Source organism: Apteryx mantelli, chromosome 3, assembly GCF_036417845.1.
Source record: "Apteryx mantelli isolate bAptMan1 chromosome 3, bAptMan1.hap1, whole genome shotgun sequence".
NCBI classification, from domain to species: domain Eukaryota; kingdom Metazoa; phylum Chordata; class Aves; order Apterygiformes; family Apterygidae; genus Apteryx; species Apteryx mantelli.
The window spans coordinates 102,520,220-102,546,774 of NC_089980.1; the positions used below are offsets into that span (position 1 = coordinate 102,520,220).

Here is a 26,555-nt window from a genome sequence, read left to right on the forward strand (position 1 = left end):
GCCGGGGCGCCGGGGGCGGCGGGGCGGCGCGGCGGGCACCGGGCGCGGGCAGAGCTGCGGGCACGAGCGACTCCGGTGTCGCCGCTGCCGCCGCTGCTGTCGGGCGGATCTGCGCTTGTGCGGGAGCTTTTTTTTCCCATCGGTTTACTTTTTGCAGCCCGGAGCAGGGACATTATGCCGAAGAGAAAGGTAACGCGCCCCTCGGCTTGTGTTTGGTTCTGTTTTCGTGCCTTCCTGCTGATTTTTTTTTTTGGGGGGGGGGGGAGAAGGGGCCGCTGGGAACGAGTAGCTTTAAAAAAAAAAAATCTATATATGTGTGTATTTATATGTTTCAAAATGTGGAGCTGGTGTTTCTTTTCAAACCTGGGCCGTTGGTGTTTTATTTCGGAGCCTGCGGATTGCTCTCGACTCTAGGTATTTCTGCTGCCTGTTGCAAATCCCGGCCGCCCCTCCGCGCCGATCCCCGTGCCATTATCGCCCCCCCCGCCTCTCCTGTTTACTTTCCCCGCGCCCTGCGGGGAGGTGTCTCCCTCGTCCCTGGGGGGCGAAGTCGCTGTCACAACTCCGGTCCCCCCCCGCCCCACCGGGGAGAAATATTGCAGCAGCTGCAGCTTCGCCCCTGGCCCTCCGCGGGAGGAGTTTCCTGCTCGCAAACTCCGGCTCGCAGCCGGCACCGAGCGGTTGTGGGGAGAGGCAGGGAGGGGGGGGCGGCCCCGGACCCGCCGCCGCCGCCCGCCCTGCGCCTCGCGGCGTGCCCCGGCGATGGCTCCGAGGTACGAGGAGGAGGGGAGAGAAAAGCCATGTTTAAAACAAACTACACCCTTCTCCTCGCCTCCTGTGACAGACCCGTATGTACCAACTCCGGTGTCAATCAGGACAGGAGCCGGCAAGGCACAGGCAGGGCCCCATGCCGCCCGGGGGGAGCCGCTCGCGCGGCGGCGGCGCCGGAGTTCATAAGCAGCCGGGGCGGCGGGGCCGGGAGCGAGCGAGCGAGCGAGGCCGCCGCCGCCACCACGGCCCCTGTGGCGGGGAGGCGCCTCCTGAGGGAGCGCGCTCGGCTCCCGCCGGCGCCGCCTCCCGCCGGCCCCGGCCTGACTGCCGGCCCCGTGGCGCATTTCCCTCCGCCGCCCGCGGGGGGGCCGCGGGGCTCGGGGGGGCCGCGCCGCGCCGCGCCGCGCCGCCCTGCCCTGCCCGCCGCCCGGGGGGGCCGCCGGGGCCCGCGCCTGCTGCTGCCGCCTCGGGAAGGGGCTGGGGGCCGGCGGCGAGACCGCGTGCCCGAAGGGAGAGAAACTTGGGTCGGGCAGCCCTCCCGGTGCCCGCGCTCGGGATTTTTTATTTCCTCCTTTCCTGCTTGAGCCCGGACACTTCGCTGCGCGGCGTCGGGCCTCGGGGAGCGCTCGCAGGGTTTGCAGAAGGCAAAGCCGAGCGTGGACGGGGGTACCTGCCCCCTGCAAGGTGCAGGGCTGCGGGTTTTGGAGGCGGCTAAGGACGGTGGCCACCCAGTTCCCCGAGGGTTGAGGCCCTATTGGAAATCCTTGTTAGGAACTTCCTCCCTTCTGCAGTTACTAATTGAGTGTAATGAGAGGCTTGACACTAATATATACTATTAAAAAAATAGCTGCAGTCTTTTAATATTAACTAGGTCAACCAAGGCAAAGCAATTTATTTTGTTGGAGACTTCCCAAATGTCACCTATGACCTCCTAATACATCATGCCTGGTCTGGGGCTGAAATCTGTTTTACTGAAGTTACCAGTAGATAATGACTTTCAGGCAGCTAGGCATTCAGTTCTCATCCTTTCCTGATTCCTTAGGGGTGGTATCAAAATGTGAAGCATGCTACTGAATTACCTAATTCAAAGTTAAAATCCAAACTAACCTGATTCTGTTTGTGAGAATGGATACACCCATAGGGCTGATTGCATTTGTAGGGGTGACTTGGCTCGAAGTTAGGGAAGGCTGAGCAGTTTTTCCCTTGATGTTCTGTCATTGCACCTCATGTTGGCCTCACATGCTTCTGCTCTTTCAGTGCCGTTGCTTGTCATGAGGAAAAAGTTGAAAATTAGCTTCCTGCCTACAAGACACTTTGTAGTTTACTTTAAAGGTTACTTTGGAAACCTTGCAAACTTCCCACCCTGTTTTCTTTACCCTTTAATGTTCTTACATTACTGATAATGTTTCAGACTGTCCTTCCTAAAACAGGGTAGAGCTATAGTAACTCTTGTAGGTTTTGGTTGTCTGTTGTTTCTCTTAATAAACGCTTCACTTTATTTTTGAGTAATAAGTACATAAAAATGTCTTCTCTTTAGAAGGCCATCAGAAAAAAAATATGTATGTGATCAAAGCAATGAATATGAAGACTTATTGAGTAAATTTTAATCCATTTAGCATAGTTAACATAGTTAAAAATAAGATTGTATAGAATCTATGGGTTTTGGAAAGTGCTGGTTCTAGGAAAAGTATATAACTGATGGGTTCACTTTATGAGAAAAATGGAATAGCCATAGCTATTCTATAATAGTTTATTCCAGAGTAGCATCCGCAGAGTGAGAAGTTAGTGATATAGCAATAGCTGAATAATTATTAACACCACTCAGTTTCCGCATGGAGACAAAACCATTTCATGCAGTTAGTAGCAGATTCCTCTGTTAACACAAAGTTTCTAACTTCTAAAAAGGCCATTAACACCAAAGGTTTTATTAGGAAATAAACCTCAAAAACCAAAGCAAGAGATTTTCACAATTATGGGGGTAGGTAAATAAATAATAATTTTGCAGAAATGGCATGTAGACTATATATAAGAATCCACCTTTACCTGTTTCTGTGTATGTCTTAGTTATCTAAACTGGCTGATCCTCTGTGTTTGCTTTTCTTTCTGTCTTGATTCTTTCCTTCCCTACATAAACTTAGGTCAGTAGCTGAGCCTCTTCATTACAAATGATGTGGTCTACGGTACTGGTGTTTAATTAGTTGTTGGTCAAGGTTAATGGGGGGGGGAAGCGAGAATTTACTGTGTGTTGAGATGGTGTCAAATACTGCACTAAAATAAAAAGAGGTTGAACTCTGGACTCTTTCTGTCAGGCTTCTACATGCTTTGTCTGTTGTAATAACATGTTGTGGTGTGAACATGGCCTTTCACAAGAAGAGTGGCGTGCCAGTGTGGAATAGACTAGAGTATCTGTTGTGGTATTGGTAGCGAATGCCTTGAAATGGATTGGGGCATTTAGTTTTGTTTTGTTGCCTGTCTAGCTGGAATTAGCTCTTGGGTCATATTGGAAGACTCCTTGACCTTGAAACAGCCCCAGTAAAAAGGTCTCTGTGTCACTATAAAAGAATAAAGAATCATCCTTTCCCTAATGACAAGGAGAATCATGGTATGGTCATATACATGCGTTGGCATGTACATACATGTGTAAGCTTTAATGTAATCGTCATCAAGATGAACAGTACTTGCAGCTCTCAACAGTGTGTGCACCATCACTGGGAGATATTAAAAGGTCAAGCAGTGACTTGTCCAGTGTTGAACAGGGAGACTGTGAGATAGCTGGGGTTACACTCTGGAATGATCCAACTCATTCTTTAATCTGACTATGAGCAACATGGCCTGCACCTCACCTGTTGTTTTGAAAACACTTGCAGTTGTATCAGATGTGAAGACTGGTTGCCACTTTTTTTTTTTTTTTTAATAACATCTTTGAATATTGCTGTTGTGTTTCAGAGCAGAAAAATTTCTTGATTAGTTAGCCACTTCAGACTATTTGCCTGCTTTTTGTAGTCAGGAATGTTAGCTTCTGCAGTAGAGTTGATGCTATGAAAATGTAGTAGAGGTAACATCTGTGGCAGGTTCCTGTTCCATTATACAAACTCACTTTCTTTAAAGTGGGAGAGAATAGCAGAGTATATTTACTATATAAAAACAAAACTTCTGAATATTTGGCTTTGAATAAATCCTTTAATAGAAGTTGGGAGGTGCTGTAGTTTAGCCCTGTTCTGTCATAATGCATTTAATTACATGATCACATAATAGTTTTTCATGGGACTCTCCATATTACTTGTCTTGCCAACTGAGTATCTAATCAATGTATTTTCTAATCCTTGTGGTTAAATACGTAGCCTGACACATCTCTAACTTTTCATCATCCAAAACTTGCACTAACCTAGAGTTGTCCACCTATGGTTTTTCTCTGGACCTGAACTCAATTCTGTTTGTGAAATGCTTCATATTTGAGTCAGCATTTCCAAAGTGTCATGAATATTCAGAGGAATGTTCTGCCTGTTCCACTGATAGTGAACTGGGGCGCAGAGATAAATGGCCAAGTTGTTGGAAAGGTCCATTCAACCTGGATTCTCAATTTAAGATGTCTCACCTGATTCATTCCCACTCCCCCTGCCCCCAAAGCACCTCCGATGCTCAGGGTGGTGTGGTTGTTGTTACTTCTGCAAATTTGTTATCTTTTCTTATAGTGCACACACAGAAACTGAAGAACTTGCAGTTAGTAATTGGCTGTTTAAAAGCAACTTGTATGTGATCAAACACCAATTAACTAATGAAGCTATAAGTCCTGCAGATCACAGCTCTGTCTGCTGTGGCTGTCACTGTTTCATCCCTAGAATGAGGTGTAGATCTTGTGGGAAAAGTAGTATGTGAGGTAGTGGTCATAACACAGCAATATGAGATACAGTCATTGCTGTGCAGCCCAAGCTGCTAACACTTCCCATATTTTAATCGGTCTGTGTCAATTTAACAAAGTGGTATCAATCTAACGTAGTGTTTTTTTTCTCTAAATTTATCTTCATTTTGAAGCTACTTGACAGGGAAAGCTTCATTATATAGAACTACCTGTGGGGTTTTTTGTTTTTTCCTTTTCTGCTCTTACCCTCACACCCTGCCATTCAGGGTCATCAGCGGAGTTGGAAGCTCTTGGGTCTGTAGCAGAGGCACTTCTCAGTTTATTCCAGTGTGGCTAATAGGGCATCCTCTGTTAGCAGTGGGACATAGAGATGGGAGAATTGCGTTCTGTTTCATGCTCTGCAGGTGATTATATCTTAAGGAGAAGAGAGAAATGAGGGGCAGTAGCAAATCCTTATGCCCTTCTCCCCTCACTCATCCTATTTTCTCCCTGTTTTCTCTCCAAACTTTCCCTTAAAACTCCCCCTGCGTTTCAAGCTGGTTGCTTCCTCCTTTCTCGCTGTGTAACATGAGGGCAAGGGCAGAAGTCAGAGCTCTAAAAAGGTAGTTTCTCTTCCCATTTTTTCATCTAGATCAATGGCAGGCTGTTCAGTAACTACTGGAAAAAGGCTAGGCAACAGCAGAAAAAGACCTTCTTTGGATTTGTGTTACTGAGGTACCCCTGACTTTGACAAACTCCTACCTAATGTGCCAGTAGCAGTCTTCAGGTGGGCTTCCACTTTGGGCATCCTTCACAAAGAAAAGCAAAATGTTTGCTGCACAGTCAGAGGTGCATGCTCATTCAATCAAGACAAACAGAATAGGGTTCCATCTTAAAAGAAAAGGTTGCAAGGGTCTTCTAGTACAAGGAAAAAAGATGTTGTTTTGTCACTTTTCATTTTACAAGTTGTTTTACATGTACTAAATCTGTAATCATTGAGAATTTTAAACTTTGACAAATTTAAAGCAACTGAAAATTGCCTACTAAACCTACTCCAAGAGTATGTTGGCATGTGATAAACATGACCAGACTAACCTAAAGGGTCTATCCCTAGCAGTTAAAAATTAGGTGGAAAAAGAAAACCCAGAACTTTCTGAATATGGTACACTTGGATATGTTACAGTGTAACAGTGTTGAGTAGCACTGAAGAAAAAAGATGCATGAGTAATGCTGCTATGCCTCATTGCAATGTGGTGTTGCAGGGCTATTAAATACATGCAGCATGTATTTGTCCACATTTTATATTAAAGATACGCTTTAAAATAGCTTGTGAAGAGCTAATTATATCATTTTAGCTATGACTGTTTTTTTAGAGTTATTAAGGTTATAAGCTCATCGACCAAGTTTTTATAGATCTAAAATGTTTCTGATCATTTTACATAATTTTGTAAAAATCTGACCCGTTTATTAACAATTGGTTACAATGTGCATAAATTTTCTTCTTAGACCACATTGAAATACAGTTGAAATTAATGAATGGGCAACCTAAAGTATACTTCCATTGTTAGTTTTTCACCAAATTATCAATCAGAAGTCATTCATAATGATGCTTTGTGCATTAAAGTGTGATATCTGATGAACTCTAGCCACCAATACAATCTGCTTTACAAGTCATTATCTCCTAGTTCAAAAACAACAAGGTGCAGGTAATCTTTTTACATACAGGGATTTTAGGAGAATACCTCCTCTTAGTGGAGATCAAAAATAAGTTTGATAGCAGTTCAACAAGCCAGTGGGGATAATATTGTTTTGTATTCTAGAATATCATTATTGTTAAGTTTCATTATCAAAAAAGTTCAGCATGTGTAAATGGAATGTAACTGGTATAAGCTGTGTGGTTTAAGACTACTTTTCTTCAATTTTACTAGAAAAACTTTTCTTTCTCTGCTTTTTTTATACCAAAGCTGTAGTTGTGTATAGGCCTGCTATGTTCTAAGGTGTATGCTTGTTTAGATAAGTTGTATGAAGTTAAAATTTGCTTGAAATGATTGTAATAGCATCTTTTGTGTAGGATGCAAGTAAACCAGATTACAGCACCTCTTGGAAGTTAATACTTTGTAGGATCATAATGGCTGCCATCAACTTTCTCTCTTTAACTGCAGATAGCTAGCATAGTGGTTTATCCTGTGGCTTAAAAAATCGTATGGTCCTGTAGCTAAAAAGATGTTTTCAGATGCTGGACCTAAGTTTCAAGCCATTATCCTCTTAAATCTTACTGACTCAACAGGTTTAAACATTATTTTGGAATTTTTTTTATCCTAGATCATTTTCCTGATCCTATTTAGAGATGCCACATAGCGGCACAGCTAATAGGTGATAATAACCTGTTAGAAGGAAGTAGGGCTGGAAATAAGCAACTGGGTATATGCAGAAGTAGGATCCTTTTGTACCAATTTTATTGTCAGTGAAATTCACAGTGTGGGACTTTACTACTAAGACTATAGTTCATTAAATATTTCAAGCTGGCATACACAGGCTAAAAGAAGCAATTCCAGCAACTTTTCTGTCCTTACTCTTGATGCAACTTATGGGGGTATCATACAAGTTCATGGTAGTTTTCAGTCAAACCAATTTGGTTTCCCATACATTGGCACAAAGAATCAAGCTGGCTTAAGGGCAGAAATGATTATCTGGAGAAAGCAGAATGGCTTCTAAGCAGCAGCCATGTCAACTTGTGCCAGCCAGGCATTTATCAAACGGCAACCTTAACCAGCCTTTCTTTGATAGTCCCTGAAAGTCTCTGAGTGCACAGAGGAGTATTCTTTAGTTCATTAGGTGATGCTCATCACAATGACCAAGTGCTCAAACTCTGTCCTTGCACAGTTATGGAAAAAAAAAAACCTGCACTGGACTTGTTTGGTTGAGTTTTTTTCTTTTGGTGTCTTTGGAAGTGACCAATTTTCAATCAGTTACTCCTGTGATTTGGAGATACAGATCCTGTCTTCCTGTTGTAAAGAGTGGTGTTCTTGGTAACAGTGAAAGCTGCAGATACAAAATGTAATCTTTCCAAAGAATTTTGTGATATGTCTGGCTGACAGCATTATTACTGCTGTGTTTTCTGGTTCCTCTCAAGCGGAGTTGAGGAGAGGCATCAGTGCTCTGTAGTAGGAAAGCATCCTTTATCTCTTCATCCTTTCTTCTGTATCCCTTCTGCATCTTCTTGGAATCATTTTTGTTTTATCTTCATTTGAAACTGCATTTTAGGTTGTCCATGAGGTTCTCCATTTTGCCTATCCCCATAGTGCAATGCTTCTGTTAATCCCTGGCGGAATTATTACTGGGACATAAGAGGTCAGTGTACACGGGGCATTGTACCAAGTGTGCCTTTAGTTCCTGCCTCTTACTTAGGGAGCTGCTGTCATTATCTCAGAGGTTTGATGTTCCATAGCGCCAATTAGTTGAAACAAAAATAAAAAAGGTTCTTTTCTATCGTAGCAGATTACTGTGTTTTTTATCACAGTTATGTGTTGTGGAAGGGAAGGAATTACATACCTCTTCTCAGTCATTCAGGATAGTTTTCTTTGTCAGAGGTGGCTATTTTCAGAAATCAGTTGTTATTGAAAATAGTTGTCTGAAATTAATCTCTATTTTTAAGCAGATAAAATACATTTTTTCTGCTCTTTTCAGAAGTACTTTGTGCTGATTGCTTTGCACATCTGATCAGTTCTATTTAGATACTGATGTAGGACCTAATCTTTAAAGTTTTTAAAACTTTGGCTCTGCATATACACTTGCATGAGTATTCGCTTAGTCTCACTTGCAGAACTGGCACCCACCTTTGAAAGCATTAGGCCACAAAAATAATATTATTTGTGCTTGGATTTCATCTTATTCTTTGAATCCGCTTTCGTATTTTATGGTGACAGTAAAATGATAAAGCAAATATTGAGAGAAGAATTTACTCGTTGCGTAGCTGAGTTCTCAAGTTTGGAGTTCAGGGGAAGCTGAAAGATTTCAGATGCACTGTGCGCTCACTACTCCCATGACTGATCTGTATTTTTCAAAATCCAGCTAATTACTACAATGTCTAAATGGGGAATTGTCTGTCTAATTTTGAATTACAATATTGATTTTAAAAGACAGTGCAAATTTAAGCATCAGTCTCTAGAAACTATTCTTGCTCCTTCATTCAGTTATAGGTAGAAGATAATGTCATATTTCAAGAAAATGACTACTGGGATGAGAAACTTGGAAGGTCTTTCCTCCGTTTTCTTAAGTTAGTTGGCACAATCAAAATTGGACAGCTCTCCCAGGTAAATGGGGTGAAAATAAAGCGAAGGCAACTTTGAGACTTTTAAAATGTCCCATCAAATGTAAATATGGTTTAAATTATATTGGTCAACCTCTGAGCTCTTTTCAGCGGGAACAGCAAAACCTTAGTCTACAATGAAGGAATTTAGTTTCCTCTTTTGGAGAAACATTTATTCTGACTGATTTTAGATATCTAGAAATACATCAGACCTAACTTCATTTCTGTCTCTTCTTTCTTGCCTGGAAGAACACAAAGGTCACAGAAATTACCTGTTAAGAATTACTGAATTTAATAAAATACACTTAGTTGTTTTGTTTTCTGAACCTACTAATTTTTGTTATAGCCAGGCTGTTTATATTCTTATTTTCTTATATATTCTTTGAAAATCCAATGCATGTTAACCACTCACCCTGTTTGGCTTGAAAGTCTAAGCAAGAATGGAGACTTCATCAGGAACCGTGTTTTTTCCTGATTTCTTCCCCCTGCCTCCCGGTTGCATATTAATACCAGGGGATATTAATGATGGTCTTTATATTTAAATTTTTAAGTACAGTTTGTCTTTTCAGAACTTCATGATCTTGACGTTCTCCCCCTAAAGTATTAGAAAATTAAATATTTTGCTCTTAATAGATATGAGATGAAGGGATGGATTTACATTCTTAAAAAAAAAAGACATCTTGTATAATATTTCTTTGCAATACTTCTTAACAGAAAAGATTGAAATATTATATAGACTTAAAGGGTTTTTTTGTAGTGGAGAATATATGTTTGATTTAATACAGGTAATCAAATATAATTGGGTGTTCAGGAAAAGGCATCTGTCTGGAGCAGGAGGGAGTTAGTATGTAATGCAGATTTCAGAGTTTCTAAATGCTTCTTAAAGCCTTTGGAATGTGTGACTTCCAACCTCCCTCTTTACTACCTCAAAAAAATTTTTATATTTATATATATATGTGTGTGTGTGTGTGTGTATGTATATATGTATGTCTGTGTGTGTATGTACACACAGAGAATAAATTATATAAAAATAAATATGTATAACATCAATTTTATAGATGTGTGTGTATATATAAAAGTATAAATTATATAAGGATGTATATAATATATCTCTCTATATAAAAGCATATGTCCCTTAAGTCATACATAGCAGAACTCTCAAAAATTGCTGGAAGACTATACTGAAGAACTCAGATGCAGGGAAGAATAATGACGGGAAACAGTTTGGGTATTAAAAAACCCGCCAACGCTTACTTCATAAATGGTTCTGGTGGAATTACTTGTTTCTGACATTAGTGGCATGCATCTTTTTTTTTTCAGGATCAGGCTCTTTGTAGAAAAGAAGAAGTAAAGGAACATAGTAGGAAGAATACTTGGCTTCATAAAGCATTTAATAGAGAGAATTAAATCACTTGCGAAGTTCATTCAAATTGGCTTGGCAGTGAGCACTGTTGTATCAACTGAAAACAGATCAGAGAATTAGCTATAAACAAAGGTTAATGATAAGATACTGGAGGATCTGGTGGCTAGAAGAGTGTCACAGGAGTTGGTTGATGTTAAATTAGCTAACATATAGTGTCTTCATTAATCTAAAACAAGAAGTAAACAACATTTTAATTACATTTGTGACCTGGCACAAAATTCAGAGCTGTTGTGAAGACAGACACAATTAGAAGATCTAGCATGTAGAGGGAAACAATGCATTGAATTAAATTCACTATAATGCAACTCTATTGGCTTTTAACTAAGCTCTACTCACAGAAAACTTGGTTTAAATTTTAGCATGTAAAAGCTATCTGAAATGCAGTAGATAATACTCAAAGGGAAGTGATGGTAGGGAAAATTGTAGTGGAACAGTTCAGTAAATTCTGAAAAAGACTTAGGACTTTATATGTCTTTCTTTTCTGGCCACTGTGGTTTTGTTGCAAACTTTTATAGTATTTTGGAGAGAAAAGTTGTTGGAGGATTGACCTCCATTACATCATTACATCATGGAAATTGCAGCTAGAATACCGAGTCAGGAAAGTATCTACAGGCAAATCCCATTGCAGGCAGTATATTGAAATGTGGCTGAACAAAACACTTTGCAAAGAAGGGATGAAACATTACAGAGAATACTCATGTGCGAGGCAGGTTAAGGCTTTCTGCCTCTTCTTAATGTGGTAGTTTTAATGGAATTGGAATCTGCTTTTTTTGTGCTTTTCATGTGGGTATGAGAAGACTAATTTCTGGCCTCTCAGAGCTGAGGTGTTGAGTATCGGCTAGTAATAAGATCCTTCAAAGAATGAATGATCTATTTCATTTTACCTGCAACCTTCTGTACTGACTGTTACTTCTCACCTATTTGTGTTCTTATTCTTCGTGCTTTTAATGCACTGCTTCTGTTCATTTAAGTACAAACAAAATATTTATCCAGAAGCTGGTCACTGTGAGTTCAAATACTCACCCTTGGATTTCTCGAATGGATATCAGTAACTGTAGATACTAGAATTGTATTGTACTCATATGGCATCCTGCTTATATTGCAGGGTTTTAATTAGAAAAAATGAAGCTTTTTTTTTTCTTTTGTGGTGCATCTGTACCAGGTAGTCCAGGCTTAAGACAAATAAAGGAAACTTGCATGTATGTTCTATTAAATGTTTCTTTAAAACAGTTATCTGTTTTTTTTATTTCAACTTAGCAATTCTTCTGTGGTATTGGTACTGCAGGTACCACATTATTGTCGTGGTGTGTCCTGTGGTATTTATACTTCATAACTGGTGAAATACAAAAACCTGTTTATATAAACAAGATCAATTTTTAATATTCCCTTGGTTTTCAAATCCTCTCAAAGCCATTTTTTTAAGTTGTGTCCCTTTAAAAAAATAAATTGTTGTGTCCCTTAAAAATTTCTAATTGTGGATACTCACAGGGAATCTTGCACACATCCTTCCAGGTTAATCTTGTGGTATAAAAGTTATGCAGAGCTGACAGATCTTACAAAGCTTAGCTGCTGCTTACTTTACATTCTTATTGGCAATATGTAGTACTGTTTGAGATATGACACAATGCATGGTTGTCTGCACTTAAAACCTGCCGTTAGTTTGAATATTGAAAGCATATTTATAGTTAGCCAGTCAGCTCCTTTGCTATGACCGCTATGTGCCTATTTGATTGGAAAAAAAAAATCACTGTTACCTATGTTCTTCTCTGTTTTTTATTATCTGTGTCACTTCTTGCTGGCATCCATACAGTGTCAGACGCAGCAGGCCTAAAGAGGCTACTTTATGGCTATAATACAGGTATGTGAGGGAATACAGGTATATGAGGGAATAAAGTTGAAGAATCATTGGGGGTGGAGTACTGTCCTTCTCAGTGATTCAGGGGGCTTTGATTCTGCTGCATGAAACTTGCAGTGTGGACAGTCCTGTCCCTGGCTAGTTTATACTGTAAGGCACAGTATCAGAGTGCACTTTAACGTGACCAGGGTGTCATGTGAAATACAGTGAGCCATAGCATTACATCATGTGGAAAAACCTGCCAAGGGGATATGTTACTTAGTAAGCTCAGTTGCTTTGAAACCAGAGTTCCTTCAATAGTTTTTCACCAGGACAGAAGACAGAGGAAGGGTTCCTATGGAAGAGTTGGGAACAAGGTCTTCAAGGTTTTGGTGGCTTCCACGTAAAAGTTCTGTGACTTCCAGATGCTAGTGCAGACAACCACTGCCTGTGACATGCATGTATAAATCTGTCTGATCCCTGGGGAAAAGAGAAAGCACTGCAAAAACTAGCACAAAGATTCAAACCAGCCAGGATTCCCTGGAGTGTCTAAGCAGGACTAGTTGGAGGGGAGAGGAAGCTTCCATTCCTCTTTCAACAGATATATTGTAGCCATATTTCTGACATGCATGTTTTTTGGTGTCCCTATCAGTTTAAGGAGTCCCAGGCTGCTTGCAGCAGCCCCGTGCCACTTTGATCCTGTGGGTTGTACTGGCTCAATTGTTTGTGCAGCTGTAGAGTAAAATGATTTTGCTGGGGTAGCAGGAGAATATATTTACATTTTTAATTATATTTATAATATTTATAAATGTGTTTAAGCAGCAAGCTATTTTTCAGCTCGATCAATTATCTTGTTCGCGACATGACCTCCCACGCAGCTCTGCCAGCATACTGGAGAGCCAAGGGCCTGGGAGGAAGAGTGCAGCCTCAGACTGCCTGAACTTGTAGTGACTGCAGAAAGGAGGGATAGGGTCTGAGATGGGAGTGAGAGCATGTAAGAACCCCTTGCTGCTGTTACTCACCTCTGAGGTTATTAATGTTTAAGTCTCTCCATGGAAAAAATTCTTTAGCCCTTGGAATTGTTGTTGGATTTTCCAGCTTGAGAGGGAATTCTGGGCTAATTAGCTAACTTAATTGAAGTATGTTATGTAATATGTTGTAATAGTATACAGTGTTTGACTTAAGAAATTTTAATATATTGTTAATTTTTTTCTGCGGTTGGCTCTATGAGAGGTTTTTAAAATGTGTTGTCAAGCAATAATATTAACATCTAAAAAGAGCCTGCCCTGTGTACCAGAAACAAGAGATTTGTCTTTCGTTATTGCTAAAGAAAGTGGGGTAAATTACTGTGTGTTAACTATACAGTATTGCAGGATGAGAGTTTGCTCCTGGGCAGTTACTGCAAAGCTACTGGCATGTGGTAGTAGCATCTCATGATGATTTAGCCCTGTTTCAAAGCTCTAAGGTTCCTAAAAGTGAAGTAGTGTAAAATACCCTGATCATGGAATGTGATTCAGCTTCATTCATTTTATGCTGAGGTGTTTACCCTGGCCGCCTAAGGAAATGAATCATGCTGTCTTTCTGTTCCCTACTCCTATAAATCCTGATCCTCTTGGCTGTTTTCAGGAAGGACTTATAAACTCTGAAAGATAACTTCCGTGTAAATAGGTGCCCAGTAGAGGAAAGATGCTATTGGAGTTCCCTTTAACAGTGCTGTGCAAGTTTATTAGACTTGGGAAAATTCTTATAGGAAAGACAGATGTTATGAATTCCCAAACTATGGGAAAGCTGTGCTTGGAACTTGTACAACGTTGTGTTTTGAAGAGGGAAGTTGTAGGAAACAGGGCTTTGTTACTGCCAGTGATCGTGGAACTACATGTTTTTGCTTTGCTTATGGCTTCTCATGCTCCCAGCATCACATTATCAAGCTATGGCAACTCTTCAGTAAACAAACGGAAAGGCTTTTAGGAATACAAACTTGAAACAATCCCACAGGAGGCTGGTGAGACTGAAGTACCTCAGGGAACAGTCAAGCTCCATTTTGGATGCCTGTGTTGCTATTCTGAGTTGCTGTACTCTACTCAATGCCGCTTAACTTCCTGCTGTTTTTTAGCTACTTAAATGATCAGTCCTAGACTTTTTTTAAACCAGCTGCTTTTGTGGCATGCTTCTTTTCTCTTAGGAGAGCACACAGTCATAAAGCCAAGTTTTATTTTCTGGTGGGGGGTTGAAGAGTATTTGTTTTTCTGTAGGTATGTTAGAGCCCAATGACAGGAGAAGACAGTGGGCAACTCCACTGCAAACTAGCCAGTCTTTTTCTCTGCTCCAAACCGTAATTGTGTAACTCTCAGAAATTCCAGTCAAAACCTTGTAGAAAGTTTGTGTTAGGATTGAAATGGAAAGAGCAAAGAAAAGATAACTCCTCTACTGTTCCTTTACTGATTGAAAAGCAAAACAACAACCAAATTGCCTTCTCTCCTACCTATTAAATGACTTTTTAAAACACCTGCTTTTTTTTTTTTGTAATTCTTCTCTAGTAGCTACTGCTCACTGTTTTTCCATGATTGCTTGCCCCTAGATGGACATCCTGTCTTTTTCAAAATGTAAAGTAATATATCTTGATTTTTAAACAAAGGACTTGGAACATAAGCTTGATTTTAGCTGTGCTTGGGTTTAACTAGCATTTCTTTGTACCTCTGGAAGACAAGAGTTAGAATGGTCAGGTCAATACTTTGTTCTTGTGAAGGAAGATGTTTCCCTAACTGTCCTGTCAAAGTCTTGGTGTTTTACTGATTTTTTTTTTTATTATTATTTTTATTTTTATTTTTTACTGTTTTGATGGAGCAGATGCAATGAGGGAAAGATATTCTGAAAGCTTCTAAATGAGTGAGCCTGAGGCACCAGAGGAACAAATGAGATAAGGAAATCATTCATTTCAGTAGTGCTGTGCTTTTTGGCTCATCTCATCATAGCTAATTACTAGTGAAGTTCATGTTTAGGAAGAAAACTGTTAACTTTCTCGGGGATTTCTAAAGCCCTAGTAGAGCAAACCTCAAGTTTCCAGTTCATAGTGTTATGCTACCAGCTGCTGATTAGATATGACTCCCATTGGAGCCTGCAGATGCTTTTAGTTAATTGGCTAGAAGGATCACTGAGGGATGCTGTGTGTTATGAACATACCTGGTGATAATCAGTCTTTGTTTTCTTGCTTGGAAAATCTAGAATGGCTTTGGTACGATGTTGCTTGTAAATACTAACATGAATTTGCCAGGCTTCTTTAAGTTGCTCCAACATATAGAAAGAAGAATCTTCACTGTCATCGGTGGTTTGCTGTTGGCCAGATGCTTTTAAATCTATAATAAAAGCACTGACTTATTTTTTCTTTTAGTCTCCAGAGGGTGCTGAAGGCAAGGATGCAGCAAAAGTAACTAAACAAGAGGCAAGTATATTTCCCTTTTTTAAAAATTCATTTTGGCATGTAATTATTTGATTGGAGATCTGAAGTCTTGCAGATCAAAAGAGTATGTACTGCTCATCCACTTCTAGTGTTTTCAGGTGTTTTCAGTGGAAATAATGATAGTTTGTTTAAAACTAGAAGTAAGCCACATTTGTAGCCTTTTTGGCATAATTTGATTTTTGTGCACTGAGGGTTTATAGGACTCACTGGTACACAAAACAAATTCCAGAAGCCGTTTAGGGCTTTAATAGAGGCATTCTGGTGGACCTTACAGCAACAGTTTAGCATGTTACTGCCTGGAACTGTGTTTTGCTTGCCTCTTTCTCTAGCAGAGCTGGCAGAAGAGAGCTAATGCGCACACCTCAGCCACTCTACTTCAAAACTATTCTTAGCTTATGTGGCTGATGGAAGGGTGTTTTGAATTAAGATACCAGATTCTAAACTGGAGCAGCTGACATATGGGTATGTTTCCTTTGTCCGAATTTGCATTAAGGGCACAGTTAACTTTTGGCAGAAGAGGCAAGGTGGACAGCTGGTGGTACCTTGACCAGTACAATAAGGTCTGTTAGACTTTATCACAGCCCTTAATCTGAGTTTAAAAAAGAGGTAGAGAAGTATCGAGGATTCATTTTCTTAGATTGTCACCTTTTGTAACTGACAAAGTTCAATCAAGCCCTTGAAAAGACTGGGTGAATATTCAAACGGATTAAGAATTAATTGCTCTTCTCATAAAGCTTTGGGCATATTTGAACAGGGAGAAAAGCCTAATGAAGTTTTACATTTTCTGAACTGAGAAGCTGGTTGATGCTCAGTCAGGCAGAAGAAAATGGTACAGAGGAATGTCAGAATATTTCAAAAAATAGTAATGTTTACAAAAAAATCATGAAGAAAACAGATGAGTAAAAAGATCTGAGAAAAATGGATTTTGGTATCTCAGTAGCTTCCTATGGGATTTCCTAGAAGACAGCATACCAATTAGTTTCTTAGTTTCACAAAATATGAAAAGGCTGACTACATCATAGTAAAAATGTAATCTTTTTCCTCTAAATGATTTTTTTTTCTGTCCAAGTTTAAATATTGTTTCTTCAAGAGACAGAAAAGTAAAGGTTCCTTACCCTGAATATTTAAGACAGCTGAATGCTAGTATAAGAAGAAAGAAGTTTGCAGAAATATCCCCTCTCTGGGGAGGGCCTGTTCTCTTTGAAATACAAGAGCTCTTGGAGTAGTCTTCAGTCAAGATGAGATAATAGTGGCTGTGGACACTACAGAAAAAACAAATGAACATAGTCTCAGTAGACACACCTGTAGTGCTCAGTAAGTGAGGATAATAGTGAAGGATTAGACTAGAAACTGTGGGAACTTTTGGAATAGGTAGAATTTAGGCAGAAAGGATGGCTTCAGTCTGAACCAAAACAGACCCATGTGGATGACACTGAAGAGTTTTATTCTGAAAAAAATTTAAACTAAACATTTGAAGGAGACTGGCAGGTTCTGAACGGCACATACAGTGAAGTCAGAATTCTCTATCTTTAGGGGGGGAAAAAAAACAAACAGAAGTCATAAAAATTTGCATCTGCAATGGCAAAGAGCAATTTTGAGAAATGCATTGGGAAGGCATTAAAAGATTAAAAAGTTAAAACCAGGAATGTTTGCTTCCTGGAGCAACAAGTCAAAGGACCAAGAAAAGAATAACGAGCTCCTGATTTGGTCCTCAGTAGTACACAGAAGCTAGTTAAAAAGACAGTTGTCAGAGAACCAATCCATAATTATGATGATAATATATTTCAGTTCATAGTCATTGTGGGAATGTAAGTCCAAATAAACTCCCCAATGGTAAGATGCGATGTCAAGAAAGGGAATTTTTATTAAAAATGAGAGCCTGTTAAAAGGAACAGCTAAAATATTTAATGATATCAGGCAGCAGAGAGGCTATGTAATACACCATCCTAGAGGTCTGAAGAAATGTGTACTATTTTTCAAAAGGACCTCCACCCCCCCAAAAAAAAAAACCCAGAAAGATTTAACACCAAAATAAAGGAAAATTGTTATTTTTAAAGGTATTTTTGTATAGATAGAAAATAATGAGGAAAGGAGCAAAACATCCAGTATGTCAAATGTGAAGCTGAAATACAGCAACTAGATGAAACTTCTGCTATGCAGACTTATTAGGGAGTTTGTCATAATGGAGCCTTTTCTTATGAGCGTAGAGTTTGGAGAACATTCTTGAATTGGGTATGAGCAGAAGTGGTTTTAGATTTTTTTTTTTTAAACAAACTGATAAAAAGAATAATAATAAATCTGAGAACTAGATGGTATTCATCCAACAGCCCAACGAATTTGGGCTAAAACTATTTTGCTAAACTATTAAGAGGCTTGCATTGGCCTCAGTACCGGAGTAACAGAAGGCAATGAATAAGCTCTCAGGGTTTTAGATAAGAGATTCGGGAAAATAAAGACTGTAAGTCTAACTCGTAAAAGTTTTTTTTTTTTTAATAAAAAGGTTTTTAAAAAAAGTGTAGAATGAGTAGATACAGACAAATGTATAACAGGAGAGTTGACAGATTTTGCGGAGAGAAATCATACTTCAAATATCTGAATTCTCTGTAGAAGTCAACAGGTAAATAAATGATGTTGAACCAATTGATACAATGTACTTGGATATAAAAACACTTTTTGATGAGGCTCTCCAACCAGGTTCTTAACCTAACAAACCATGGATTAAAGAGAAGATCATCTTAAAAATTGATAACAGATGAAGATATGAGAAGAGGCTAGAGAAGAAATAGTTAGTTTTCCTAATAGAGGAGAGTTAGTGGAGTGTTGGGGAGAGTTGTGTTTGAGCTTGTGCTGCTGAATGTATTCATTAAATGATCTGGGAGAGAAGTTACTGGTGAAACTACAAAGTGTGCTGAAGTTTACAAGAAATCATCAGGGTAGTCAAAAGTGAGAGAGACTGAGAAGGATGTGACATCACTGAATAACTAGGTGATAAAATATCAGTGGAAACTGAATGCAGAGAAATGCAAATTAATACTCACGGGCAGGGGAAGACACAGTGATGGTCAAATTGGCTGTTAATCGGGAGAGAGATTGTGGAATGACTGTGGATCCTTCTTAGAAAACGTCCTGATAATTGAAAGGTGAATAGAATAGGGGAAAAATTACTGACTGAATAGAGAACAGCGTGGGAAACATCACTGTATCACAACATAAATGCATTGTGCACCTAGATGGGGACTATTAAATGGCTCTCCCTTAATAAGGGCATGATGGAATTGAAAAGGTACAAAGGACAGTGGGATGAACGGAGGATATAGAGCAGCTTTTTAATGAAAAAGAAAAATTTCTAGGATTCTTTGTTTTTTATATTGCAGAGATAATAAATTTATCTGCAAAATAGAGAAGGGCAGTTAGGGAATGATTACTTGCTTTTACTGACATAATTTGAGAATAAGAGGAATCCAGTACAAGTAAGAGGTAACAAGTTCAAAAGAAATACAGTGGGGTGGGGGGAGCTTCACTTTTGGAGTGTTTTTTGTTTTGGTTTGATTTTTGTTTCTTTTTCCACACAACATAAAATCCCACTATGAAACTCATTGTTATAGTATATTGTGAAAACTGAAAGTGTAAATGGGTTCACTTTCAAGCAAACAGACAAATTCATGGAAAAAATGTCCATCTGGGACTATTAAAAACATGATGTGGATATAATATCCAGACTGGAAAGTGCACAACTGTAGATTGTCAGAAGCTGGCAGAGTAGGGAAGTGCAAAGTGTCTTTCTGTGTGTGCTCCATCTCATACACTCTTTCCCTAAGCATTTGCTAGTGGGACAGTGTCAAGTAGATTATTGGGTACAGTAGGTGATTCTGGCTTAGTACAGCTGTTAAGAGGGGGGAGGAGGTTTGGCTTTTTTTAAAAGTACATAGAAATGTGACCTTTGCTGACTTAACTATAGTTCCATCCTTATAATTGGATAACACAACATGCATACAAACCCTGAATGAGAATTAAAATTAAGTAAACCTTCAAGGATTTTTAAAGAACTGGGGAAGTTATGCCAAATTTCTCACACAGTGCAAATCTTATATGAAATCAATCATGGAGTAAGAACAATGGTGGGGGGGGGATACAATTTGCATCTAAGACAATATGTTATCTTGTAAAAAGTGGATGCTAACTTGCAACATTTTAACACCCAAGCTTGTGGGATAAAAATCTTCATTTAAGAAGACAGACTTGTGAAAGATGCCTTGAGCTAGGAGTTCTTTGGTTACCAGATCAAGTTAAATGCTGTATTTAACTTTTTTTTAAAGTGATGCTAGGCTGCTTAACAAAAGAGTAATATTCTAAATTGCCAAGAAAAGAGAAGTTTCCTTTCTTTTTTTTTTTTTTGGTTAATGATCCATAAATATTTGGTAGTTGAAAATATCTTTAGGTGTTTTTTGACACGACTTGTATTTTGCTGGACCCAAATATGAACTATTCCCTACTGCTTCCCCTAAGAATACTTACATGGCTCCAACAAATACAATTTACTGCATTCTTCAGATATTAACAACACCTTTTCCCTGTTGCAAGAGATATGTGGGGCCATGTTTTTTCAGCCCACCTTAAATGCTTAATACATAATTAAAAAGATATTTTTGTTTCACTTTTTAAGCTGTGTTGTGTTGGATATTTGTTGCAGTTGAGTTGTAGCTTTATTTTGATTACAAATGTGATTTCAGTTTTATGGCATAGACCAAATTTTAACTGTTTGATAACTGCTGTGTAACTGGATCATGGACTCATGTTTTAATGAGTACAAAAATGCTGTGAACAAATTAACGAGCTTACAACTATTTCTATACTTGCTCATCTTCAGTAATAGATTTATGAAAAAGCAAAGTGAAATAAAATTTAATTAGGAAAGCATGTTGATGTAATCAAGAGAAGAAGTGGAGGAAAAACGGAATATTGGACTTTCTTCTTTCCTTTTTATAATTGTCTTTAAAAATTCATTTTTTTTCTGATCTTGTAGCTGTCTTTGTACAGATGGAATCTCAGATGCAGTTGTGGGGGGGGGTACTGGGGAACTGGAGGGATCCTTCACTTCATGTTTTGACCTCTTAGCACTCTGATATCCTCCAGGAAAGGATAACTTTACTTTGCTTTTTATCAGAAAATATTTTTACCTGCTATTAAAAATAACATCTGATAGATTAGATAAACATTATTTTAAGTATTTTGTTTTCTTTTGACAAAGGTTTGTTCTGTCCTGTGTACAGGTAGTTAAACTTGCTGTATTTGTGAACCTTTCATAGAGCAGCAAGGGACTCAGAAATATTTGTTAAAGAGGTACTAAAATAGTATTTTACAACTACAAGCACTGATAGATTTGAGAGTAGATTTAGGCATTATAATTCATGAACTGTTTTCATTACTAATTTCCACATCACTTTGTCCCTTTAAAATTTTGCTGGTTCAAAATGAGGAAGCCCTGAGTTCTGTTTGATATATACAGTGATATATACATATATAGATATGATATATACATTTATAGATACATATTTTGGTAGGGTATATATTATTTACTCTGTCACCATGAAATGACTGATATTATCTGGGCTTGGGTAAGATTTGCCGTAAGCCTATAAATGTCTTCTTTCTTTCTTTTTCTGTAGCCCACAAGACGATCAGCAAGATTGTCAGCTGTAAGTATGTGTAACACCTCTTGGTGTATAATTTTCTAGGCACATGCTTTCTCAGACCAAACAGGTTTGTTACATTTTGCTTAATTCAATTTTTTTCTTGCTGAAGTGTATTTACAGACATCTTTAGAGTTTTTTTTTATTCTATTGGTTTCTGGAGGTTATTTTATTAAAAATATGTATTTCCATATTTCAGTGCAGCACTCTGGTTACACATAGTATTGACTTAATACCTTCGCAAGTTGTGGAAATGTGGCTATGTCTCTGTGAAAGAGTAAGAGCAATCCATCAAGGGCTTGATTGATGCAGCTACTAGTATTTGGTTTTAGTTCCTCTTCTTTATTAGATTTGGACATGAGAACAAGCAGATGCTAAATTTTTTCTAGTATGTTTGCTCAAAGTGCGTGTGTGTGTACAGATGTATAAACCAAATAACCCTTCAGAAAGTGGAAGAGCCTTTCAACGATGTAGCAGTATGAAAAGACTGTGAGCACTTTCTTTTAGCAAAGGTATCTATCTGACAGGCTTTTTTTGTTGGTGGTGGTGGTGTGTGTTTGTTTGTTTGTTTGTTAATAGTTCCTTCTAATCTCCATGTTTGACTCTTAAAATGACCCCCAAATTACTTGGGCTCCTAGATGAGAGGGCTAATAGAAATGGGTGCATGTGCAAGTGATGAGGTTTATTTGCTCACTGAGGTTTTTTGATCTTTTTGTAGGTGCATACTAATGAGTAGGAAGTAAGGGAAGCTGGTGTGGGGTGGGTGGGAGCTGTTGTGTGGAGGCTGGTGGCTGGCTACTGGTAATATATTTAATACATCATGCAACTAAAAATGTTTTATAGAAACCTGCTCCACCAAAACCTGAACCTAAAGCAAGGAAAACCACTAAGGTAAATACTCTTCTTTTTAACTGCCATCACTATAACCAGTAATAACCAGGTTATACTTTCTCTTTGCATTGCGAACAATTCAGTTCACATAGAGTATTTCTGATGCATGAGCTCCCCCCCCCCCCCCCCCCGCTTCACCCCTAACCAGGAAAAAAACAAATTAGATCACTCTTTTTCTGCTCCACCCCCTCCTGGCCTCATTACTGGCCAAACAAAATGTCTTGCCTGTTTGATATGCAGACTGTCTTAGTTTGTAGCGAATACCAAGTTTAGGAAGAATCTTTCCCTTTTCCAAACCTTTCCAAAAATGTACAGGTTTGCTCGAGTTAGCTCTACCTGGGACTTAGCAATTCCCGCAATAGGATTTGAGATTATTCCATGCCATCCTGTTTGCTTGACTAGAGGGATGGTACTTCGTTTAATAGTGAGAGGCTCTTATCTCTTTTTGAAGCTTGGCCATTGCTGAGAATGTGCAATTATAATTAAAGGTGAAATTAAATATATTTAAATTGGATGGTTTTGGTTTACTAGGCCAGTTACAGTCAAATTAAAATCTTAGTAGTGTCTGAAAATACCTTTTCAGGATATCTGCATATAAATCACATACTTCAGAAAATGTAGATTTACTTGGGCCCAAGGGGAATGCTAAATAAGAACAACTGCTTCATCAGGAAAAAAAAACATACTGGTGGAAACTGAGTGTAGCCCTCTTGGCACTTACATTTTTCAAGTTCTTGTTTTTGGTATCTCAGTTGGGCAAGTATCAGGATATGAGGTTCATGTATGAATGTGTAATTCTGCGACTTGGAAGATTTTATTAATAATGCAGTTGATAAATTCAGCAAGACTTCATGAATTATCCTGATATGACTGATTTAATTCGTGGAAACAGTTTAATAAACCTACTCCCCTCTTAAGAGGAGTATTAATAAAGAATGGAATGTGATAGATTTTATAACTTTCAGCACACGTTGTAAAATGAGCTGGGTGTTATCGAGTCCAAGTTGCCTGAAAGACATTTGAGGCTTATTTCAGGCATGTGGAATCCCCTATGATGTAATTCTAAGTAACTTCTTAATACAATGATCTGTAGGTTGTTTGTTTTTTTTTTCTAAATTCTAACTGGATCTCCTTTTAAGGAGTATATTAATTTTGGTCTCCTAACAAAAATCAGGAAGTGTGTACTCTGAACCTGCTAATGATCCCAAATCTGCACTGTCTTTGGTTGTTTATTTTTAGTGTTCAGAGCTTGCAAATTATTTTCACTAAGTCAAGTCCTTAACTACTTCTTTCCTATGTGAAGAGTTAGGACTATACTCAAACCAACAATAAGCATCTTGGTTGCCTGCTGGAGCTGGTGTGTAACATGGAAGCTCAAGAGTGAGAGGAGTAATTCAGACTGCCTTGTAACTAGGGTTAACACCCCCACCCCCTACACCCAACTCCTGCACGGGGAAAGGTAGTGATCAAAAGATTCAAAGGGAGACTGACCTTAGTATCTCCCTTCACAGCTATTGTTGCCATTTTGCCTGAAGAACTTGGAGCAAATGATTGCATGGAACATCTCCTTATCAGAACTCCTTTAAATACCAATGTAAAATTTTCAAGCAAACATAGTTTACATTTTTAACACGTAAGACTTTAAATCCTTAACCTGTCATTGTACTAATCGGTGCATACTCTTAGATCACAAACCTAAATAGATCCATAGATGCAGTGATATAAAAATAAGACTTCAACATGTGAGTTGTATTGTTTGTTTAAGAGCAACTCTCCAAAAGAAATTGTAGATGGTAGAATAGTTCCTTTTGATAAATTCTCTGCTTTCTGTTGATGCAGATGGAATTTTATCAGTATTTGCCTCCCTAATATGTTAGTTGTTTTTCATTAATGTGAAATGAACATCACAGATGTTATCAAACTAAGAAAAGGACAACCAACAAAAATGCTTAATTTTAAAAATCTAATTCAATATTTTATGTTAATCAAAAGTGTAGTGCTGTTACACAAGCAGTGTGTTGTTGTTTGTGCTTGGCTGAATAAGCTTTTTTATTGTAATTGTTTTTGTTCATAAACATGTCTTTTTATATACCTCTGGTTTTAATCAGTTTACCAAAATAGTCTGAGGGGTTTTTGTATCCCTGTAAATTATAATTATATAATGAAGAAAAAATGCAGAAGCACACTTCAGCATTTTCTGGACATTTTGACAGTCTGTATAACTTCTGTATATTGAAAATTTCCAGGTAGTCTTAGGTGAATTTCTCTGTTAGTCCAGCACATGCACCTTGCTAAGATTTGCTTTTTAGTTTATATGAAGGGTTTTTGATAAAGATGTAGGATGCTGGCTACTCATACAGACTATGCCCATGTTTTTAATCTTCTGTCAGAAGGAACCTGGAACAAAGGCCAGCAAAGGTGCTAAAGGGAAGAAGGATGAAAAGCAAGAAGCTGCAAAGGAAGGTACTACACCATCTGAAAATGGTGAAAATAAAGCTGAAGAGGTACTTTCCACACATACCTCCTGCTGATTGAATCAGTGGTTTTTTTTAATTATTCAGCCTTTCAGACATTGATAGCATGTTCATAATGTTTCTTTTTATTGCCCATAATGTTATTGCAGATTCGCGTCTCTCGCTCAACTGTTAGTGTTTCAACATCCAGAGGTGCCCCACCCAGCACACTGTCAGTAAAAGGGCAGATTGAAACAGTGAAAGTTAAGGGTACGGTAGAGCATTCTGCATGTGTGCAGTGAATAGAAACAGATAGTAGTGTGGTGCTTTTCAGTATGAACAATGGAAGCTGACAGGTAAGGCCTGTATTGCTTTTGAAAAGCTGGGACCAATAAATTATGAAAAGTGTGTGTATGTACCTGTTTTGTTTGTGTAAATGTAATATTGACATAGGTTTGAAACTGAGCTGTTGCAAATAATGAGTCGAAGGATTAAGGGTAGTGTGGGTATTTGTATACATAATAGCAATTTATTATAGTAATTACATTTTTTCTTTCCTCTTCACAGGCTCAGAAAACTGAATCTGTAGGTGACAAGAACGAATGAATTATCATGAAAATTTTGGGTTGATTTTATGTACCTCTCGGACAACTTTTAAAAGATATTTTTATCAAGTATTTTGTAAATGCTAATTTTTTTAGGACTATGATAGTTGACATATTAAACTGTATATGAACATTTCCCTTCTCATAACAGTGCTTTTAGAAATTCCCATTGTTGCCAAGTAATATAAATATCAAATTAATATTGCAAGGTATGTGTAAAATTGGATCAGCATTCCATACACTTGCTTTAAGATATCAAGTCTTGTGCATATGGTGATGTTTTTACTGTGCGTATTTGAATTTTTCATGCAGTTTTTCTAGAGCAATAATCAGTGGTGCTTTTGTACTTAGGGTTTATGTGATTTTAACAAAACATGGATAGATGTGGCCACCTGCTGACTATTTTGGGTTCTTTTAATGGATTAAAATAAAAGGTCTTCTTGCCTGCAAAACTACAGCCTCCTAATGTTTTCTCTAAATCTGAGGAATGCCTTACTCATATTTTCAACTATTACAAGGAAAACTAAGTGATTTAGCAACTGTTGTGTTTTGCATGCAGTCTGTTTGCCTTTTTTTTTTTTTTCTGACCTCTGATTAAAAAATACCACACGAGTAGCAGGTTGGGATTTTCAGTGACCCACGAGTTAAGGCACTTATAAATAATTTCTTCAGATACTCTGTCACAGGGTGAGTAGAGTTGCCATAGTGTGTCAGGATATTGTGTCTATAGTGAGATATCAACAAAGAATGAATTGCTTGATTGCTACAGATGTACAGTAACTACTAGGAGCAGCTTTGTTTCTCCCCCACTCCCTTTTCATTAACAAGAGCAGACTTGCATCTTACTCTGTGGAAATCCTTGTTTCTATCTGAAGCCTCAAATTTATTATAAACTAGTAATTGCTGTTCTGCTTCAGCTGAGGACAGTTGTTAATATATTGAAATTGCTGTTAAACAGCACTATATATTTGGTACCTAGTAGAGATGGAACAATGAAAGTTTATTTTTGAGGTGATTGTGGCAATATGGTGAATTAGCCAATGATTTTTAGTATCTATGTTTCAACTCTTCAGCTCATTCTAAGCACCTTTGATAATTTTTCTCCTTCTTACTCTTTTCTCTAGGGATCCTGATATTTCTATTATTACTTCTGGGGTGGGAGGGGTGAGAGATAAGATGTTCCCTGTTCTTCAGTAGCATTGATTTGTATTGCTTGAGTGGTGGCCATTATGTCTGAGGATACTTTTGCTTGTTTAAGTCAATAAATAAATGACTGCTGCCTGA

General features: G+C 38.5%; 1 protein-coding gene across 1 annotated transcript; it reads left to right on the forward strand.

The window, feature by feature from the left end:
* HMGN3 (high mobility group nucleosomal binding domain 3) lies at positions 1-26,555 on the forward strand. Its single transcript, XM_067294080.1, has 6 exons — positions 1-189; positions 15,564-15,614; positions 21,299-21,328; positions 22,166-22,213; positions 24,604-24,717; positions 25,234-26,555. The coding sequence occupies exons 1-6, from the start codon at positions 175-177 to the stop codon at positions 25,270-25,272; spliced, it is 297 nt and encodes a 98-aa protein (XP_067150181.1). The 5' UTR covers positions 1-174; the 3' UTR covers positions 25,273-26,555.